General features: G+C 42.7%; 1 protein-coding gene across 1 annotated transcript in view; it reads right to left on the reverse strand.

Moving 5' to 3' along the window:
* Positions 1-3,659, reverse strand: part of BLOC1S6 (biogenesis of lysosomal organelles complex-1, subunit 6, pallidin) — a 19,626-nt gene extending 15,967 nt beyond the window's left edge. Inside the window, exon 1 of the mRNA XM_005877570.2 lies at positions 3,522-3,659. Coding sequence (XP_005877632.2) covers positions 3,522-3,657 — 136 coding nt within the window. The 5' untranslated portion in view covers positions 3,658-3,659. The remainder of the gene's footprint in view (positions 1-3,521) is intronic.
* Between the last annotated feature and the right edge of the window lie 3,563 nt (positions 3,660-7,222).

A 7,222-nucleotide genomic window follows, 5' to 3' on the forward strand; every position in this document is an offset into this window, starting at 1 on the left:
GGGCTCTGTAGAACTGGGCGGCAGTCGGGCTTACTTCGCTGAGACCCTGCACAGCTCTTCAGTTTTGTGTCGGTTAAGGTAACACCTTAAGTACAAGGACTGCGTGCCTTTCCTGCGATTTGGACCGTAGCTTCAGCCTTGCTCATTGGGGCATTGGCCAGGATTCCCGGCTCCCGCTGCGGATTGTAGGTGAATGATTTAAGGCAGCGGTTCTCAACCTGTGGGTCGCGACCCCTTTGGCGGTGGAACGACCCTTTCACAGGGGTCGCCTAAGACCATCCTGCATATCAGATATTTACATTACGATTCATAACAGTAGCAACATCACAGTTATGAAGTAGCAACGAAAATAATTTTATGGTTGGGTCACAACATGAGGAACTGTATTTAAAGGGCCAGAAGGTTGAGAACCACTGATTTAAGGCCTGGGTTGCAGCATCTACTGAACAAATTAAGTCATATGACTAAAAACTGCACTCACTGAGATGGAGAAAGAGAGCGAAGGGGGCATGCAGGGGGAAGCCAATCAATGATTCACTCTCATCATTGATGTTTCTATCTCTCTCCCTCTCCCTTCCTCTCATATATGTAATGTCAAACCTCAGAAACTTGCACCTGCAACCCCACTGCCCTTATCAGCGCATTCACACCCCTTCTTTTGGCCTCCCTCTGAAGGGTAGCTATTCCTTACCTGTAATAAGCAGAATAATGACCTCACCCCAAGATGTCCCCATTCTTAATCCCCAGAACCTGTTACTATGTTAAATTTCACCAAAACGGGTAATTAAGGTTGCTAGTCACTTGATCATACATAAAGTAGATTATTCTGGATTATTGAGTGGCCCAATATAATCAATCACAAGGGTCTTCAACACTGGAAATGGGAGGCAGAAGAGAGCTACGACTTTGAAAGATAGAGAGTTGCAACATTGGTGGCTTTGAAGAGATGAAGGGGGCCACCTGCCAGGATTGTGGAGATCTCTAGGAGCTGGAAAATACAAGGAAATGGGTTTACCCCTAGAACCTCTAGAACCCTGCTGACACTTTAATTTTATCCCAATGTAACCTGTATTGAACTTCTGACATACAGAACTATCTATATAATAAAAGCCTAAGCGACCTTTACGGCAGAATGACCAGAATGACTGGTCGCTCTGATGCACACTGACCACCAGGAGGCAGATGCTCAACGCAGGAGCTGCCCCGTGGTGGTCAATGTGCTCCCACAGGGGGAGCACTGCTCAACCAGAAGTTGGGCTCACAGCTGGTGAGTGCCTCTCCTGCCTCCGCAGCAGTGCTAAGGAGCAGTGAGCTGAGCAGTAAGGAACATCTAACAGGCAGGCAGTAAGGAGCAATGGGTACTGGACTGCGAGAGGGATGTCCACCTGCCAGCTTAGGCCCGATCCCTGGGGGTCTCGGACTGTAAGAGGGCACAGACTGGGCTGAGGGATTCTCCCCCCCCCCAAATGCATGAATATCATGCACCAAGCTTCTAGGCCTATGTAATAAAAGTGTAATATGCAAATCGATCAAACGGCAGGATGACCATTCGGCAGGGGGCAGGGCCAGTGAGCAGGCAGCACCAGGCCAGCCAAGGCTCGTGCCAGCAGGCAGAGGGAGGGGATGGCAATGGGGGCAGAGGGGTGATGGGGGAAGAAAGGGGGGGACCACCCAGAGGGAGACCGCCGGTGATGGCGGCGGGGGACAGGGCTAGCCGCTCACCAGCTGGCACCATCCTCTGATCGGCCTCCCCATGGAGAGCGGGCCTAAGCCATCAGTCAGACATTCCCTGAGGGCTCCAGGACTGCGAGAGGGCACCGGCCGAGCTGAGGGACCCCTCCAGTGCACAAATTTTCGTGCACCGAGCCTCTAGTAAGATAATAAATTTGTATTGCTTTAAGTTTGTGGTAATTTTTATCATGACAATAGGAAAGTAATGCACTACCCCCTTCAACCATCCTTTTTTCCCTTCAAGCATGGAATGTCTGCAATGCTCTTGCTCATGCTTATGCCTAGGACAGTGACGGTGAACCTTTTGAGCTCGGTGTGTCAGCATTTTGAAAAACCCTAACTTAACTCTGGTGCCGTGTCACATATAGAAATTTTTTGATATTTGCAACCATAGTAAAACAAAGATTTATATTTTTGATATTTATTTTATATATTTAAATGCCATTTAACAAAGAAAAATCAACCAAAAAAATGAGTTCGCGTGTCACCTCTGACATGCGTGTCATAGGTTCGCCATCACTGGCCTAGGATGTTCTATCCAATGACCTACTCATCTTTCAAGCCTCAGCCTAAATAATACCTTGAATTTAAAATCATTCACAATTCTACCTCCCGTTCAACTTTCAGAAGTTACAGTAATAACCTTTTCTCAATACAAAGCACCCTCCTGCTATTTAGCACTTAATCCATTCTTGTATTAGTCAGTTATTTCCCTTGACTTTATTATATTGGAAACTCCAAACAGAAACTGTTATTTACAGAAAACCCATAATAGGTTCCCAATAAATATTTTCAATTGAGATTTCCTGTTGCTCCAAACATTTGTTGGTGTCAATATTCTGGATTTTGGCCTTCCAATAGGGATGTAGTGGTAACTCATTGTTTCTTTAATCTATATTTCCTAGTGACATATAGAATATCTTTTTATATGCTTATTTGTCATCCATACATCTTCTTTGGTGAGGTGTCTGTTCAGATCCTTTGTCCACTTTTTAATCAAGCTGTTTGTTTTCTTCTTGACCTTTAAAGAGATTTTTGCATAATTTGGGTAACAGCCCTTTATCAGGTATGTCTTTTGCAAATATTTTCTTCAAGTCTGTGGCTTGTCTTCTCATTCTCTTGACAGAATTTTTAAAATGAAAACTTGAAGGGAACCTAAAATGGTGTGTGTTAATGGAAAGAGGGAAGGTTCTCTAATCTCCCACAAAGTTTTGACATTTATATGTATGGGCATCTTTCTGAAGGTTGCAGCAGTGGAAATAGCCAAGTATTTGATGTCAAAAGACATGTTTCAATAATAACTAAGACATTTACTAGTTAGGAATTTTTTGGTTACAAGTAAAGAAGTCCAAACCTACTTAAACAAAACAAGGAATTTACTGACTCACTGAACTTGAAAATTCAAGAGTTGATCTGGCCGACTTCAGGCATAGCTATATCTGTTTCCTCAAATAAAATCAGAATGTCTTGCCCTGGCCAGCGATGCTCAGTGGTTAGAGCGTCAGCCCACCACTTTCTCCACCTCTCTCCCTCTCTCCCTTCTCTCCTCTCCTCTCCTCTCCTCTCCTCTCCTCTCCTCTCCTCTCCTCTCTTCTCTTCTCTTCTCTTCTCTCTCTCTCTCTCTCTCTCTCTCTCGTGCTCCCCGCCACTAGGAATTCCCCTTTATTAGCTTTACTGTAGCAGTTCTCTCTGGAAAATAGCTCCAAGGTTTCATGTTCCTTACATCTCTCAAGTGAAGCCAACTCACTCCTAGAATTAATTTATCTCTCTCTTTAAAAATAAAAACTCACTCTTGCATCTTGGCCACCAACATGCATCCAGACTGAGGAAGACTCGGAAACTTCGGGCCACGTGAGCCACGGCCACGGTCCCATCGACAAGCACAGGAAGCACCCGGAAGGCCAAGGTAATGCTGGTGGCCTGCATCATCACAGAATCAACTTCGACAAATATCACCCAGGTTACTTTGGGAAGGTTGGGATGACACATTACCACTTAAAGAGTAACCAGAGCTTTTGCCCAACTGTCAACCTTGATAAACTGCGGACCTTGGTCAGTGAGCAGACACAGGTAAATGCTGCCAAAACAAGACTGGAGCTGCTCCTATCGTTGATGTGGTGCAATCAGGCTACTACAAAGTTCTGGGGAAGGGAAAGCTCCCAAAGCAGCCTCACACTGAGAAGGCCAAGTTCTTCAGCAGAAGAGCTGAGGAGAGGATTAAGGGTGTTGGCAGGGCCTGTGTCCTGGTAGCTTGAAGCCACATGGAGGGAAGTTCATAAAATGTCCACAAGTGAAAAATCAATCAATAAAAATAACTCAAAATATTTGGATCACATAGCCACCGGTATACCAGTCTCTGCATCCAGGGGATGTAGAGAGTTCTCATGAGCCAGTGTGGGTCACATGTTAACACAGGGAGGCAGACTCTCTTGACCGACAGTCCTGCTAGGAGTTATATAAAACCACAGGGCAGTTTCTTAAAGGAAAATCAGAGTCCTGTTACCAAAAGGAGGAAGGAAATTGTCCCAACCAAAGCAACAGATGTCAACTGTGTCAGTTACGAGATTTTAGTCAAGCCACTTACTCTCTCTGAGCCACTGTTTTTTCCATCGGTACATGAGGCATAAAACCAGACCCATCATTTGACATAGTTCGTGTGAGAATCAAACACTCGATAGAACATTTGAAGATTTGTAAGCTGTGAGGAACCATTGCAAACAATAACAGTCCCCAAGTCCTTACTATGTACCAGAAGAAACATTATTTCTGTTATTAGTGCCTTGATTTCATGTATTCACCAACCTCACTGATGTTTGAAGGGGTTCAGAACAGGCACTTTGGTATGTGAATTATTTTTGAGCTGAAAGCAACTGAGGTGAGGGTTCATGAGAAACTTTTACCTCTCCTTAAAGAATTTAAATTAGAGGTGTTGCCCACAATAAGAGTTATCACCAGAAATAGCTTTTAATGACTACTCTATAGGGCAGAGCAAACTTCTCATTACCAATCATTAGCTCTTCCTGTCATCCTGAAAATGACTCTTCCTCCCTTCTGAAGACTCCCAGGTGCCTTATTGCACCCTTAGCTTGAAAATGCCTCATTTCCCTTTCGGTCCCTGAACCTCTCATGTATATGGCATCCCCATATGTATACATGTCATTAAAGTTGGTTATTTTTTTTTCCTGTTAATCTGTCTCGTGCCAATTATTACAACAGCCAACAGAATCTTAAAAGGTAGAGGAAAGTGTATTCCTATCCTACAGTTGTTTTTTGTTTTTTATTATTTTTAGAGAGAGAGGAAGAAGAGAGAGAAACATCATTGTGAGAGAGAAACATTGATCGGTTGCCTCTCATATGCACCCAGACGAGGGATCAAACCTGCAACCTGGGCATGTACCTTGGCTGGGAATTGAACCGGTGACCTTTCAGTGCACAGGACAAAACCAACTGAGTCACACCAGCCAGGGCTACAGTTTCTTAACTAGGCTTTAGGCTTCTCAAATAACCTTTCAACCATAATTTATTTCTTAAATAGAGTTCCATGGTGGGATAAGAGAGACTAAAAGGTTTAAATAAATATCAGAGTTTGGAAATTACATGTTTTATTACAAACTCACTTCTTTTGTCCAAATCAATGTCTTAAAATAACTTTTTCTTAGGAGTAAAGCTCCAATGGCTGAGGTACCAGACTTGCAGAGTTAGAAAATCAAGTCCTGAAGTGCAGAGAACATCACCAACACCAAGGTTTTATTGACCATCAGTACCACTTTCTTTTTAAAAAAAATATTTTATTGATTTCTTACAGAGAGGGAGAGGGACAGAGTTAGAAACATCGATGAGCTGCCTCCTGCACACCCCCTCCTAGGGATGTGCCCGAAACCAAGGTACATGCCCCTGACCGGAATCGAACCTGGGACCCTTCAGTCCGCAGGCCGACGCTCCATCCACTGAGCCAAACCAGTTAGGGCAGTACCACTTTCAATGTTTTGCTTTTATTGGGGGACAGGGGTGGAGAATGAGGTGTCTTACTTTCTTCTTCTTTTAGTATTATAATGTCTGACTTATGATGTTATTCGTGAGTAAACAAATGTTCATAATATTGAGTGGTAATCATTGGAAATATCAGTGCTTCAGGACTATTGTTAAAAGTAGTGGCAAAAACTTTATTGATTCAAAGAACTTTACATCTTTACATACTTTTTATTGAATTTAATGGGATTACATTGATTAATAGTTTTCATCTGTGTGTTGTATTCTATGTTCACCTCCCATAGTCTAGACTCCTTCCGCCACCATTTATTCCCCCTTTGCCCTCTTCTATCTGCTCACTTCCCCTTCCCTCTAGTAATCACTATGCTGTTGTCTGTGTCTATGAGTTTCTTTGTTTTGGTTTAGTTTTCGTTTTTTGCTTAAAACCTTCATCTATTTCACCCAGCTTCCCACCCCACCACCCTGACAGCTGTCAGTCTGTTCTCTGTATATATGAGTCTGCTTCTATTTTGATGGTTAGTTTAAATATAAATGAAATAATACCATATTTGTCTTTTTTTGACTGGTTTATTTCACTTAACATAATACCCTCTAGGTCCATCCTCTCATAGAAGGTAAGATTTCCTTATTTTTCATGGTTGAATGGTATTCCATTGTGTAAATGTACCAAACTTTTGATCCACTCATCTACTGATGGGCACTTGGTCTGCTTCCAAATCTTGACCATTGTAAATAATGCTGCAATGAACATAGGGGTGTATATATTCTTTCAAATCAGTGTTTCTGGTTTCTTTGGATATATTCCCATAAGTGTAATCTCTGCATCATAAGACAGTTCCATTTTTAATTTGTAGAGGAAACTCCATACTGCTTCCCACAGTGGCTGCACCAATCTGAATTCCCGTCAACAGTGCACGAGGGTTCCCTTTTCTCCACATCCTTGTCAACACTTGATGTTTGTTAATATATTGATGGTAGCCATTCTGACAGGTATGAGGTGATAATCTCATTGTGGTTTTAATTTGCATGTCTCCAATGATTAGTGACATTGAGCATCTTTTCATATGTCCACTGGCCATCCGTGTGTTCTTTTTGGAGAAGTATCTATTCAGGTCCTCAACCCATTTTTAAATTCAATTATTGTGTTTTTTGGTGTCAAGTTGCTTGAAGGATTTTACATTTTAAAATTCTTCTTTTCATATGTTTATGGTGGTTCAAAAGACAATTTTTTTAAAAGCCCTAAACCATAACTTCAGGGTTTTTACAAATTAATTTGTTCATATTACTGTGTAGATATCAAAAAGGGCACCAACCATTATTGCTTTATTCACTTTCTATGTGATGCAGAAAGTGGGATTTATTTAACTAAAAGGCCCGGTACATGAAATTCGTGCACTTGTGGGGGAGTGTCCCTCCGCCCAACCTGCACCCTCTCGCAGTCCAGAAGCCCTCAGGGGATGTCTGACTAATGGCTTAGGCCCGCTCCCTGAAACATCCTTAG

This window comes from Myotis brandtii, unplaced genomic scaffold (genome assembly GCF_000412655.1).
Source record: "Myotis brandtii unplaced genomic scaffold, ASM41265v1 scaffold521, whole genome shotgun sequence".
NCBI lineage: Eukaryota > Metazoa > Chordata > Mammalia > Chiroptera > Vespertilionidae > Myotis > Myotis brandtii.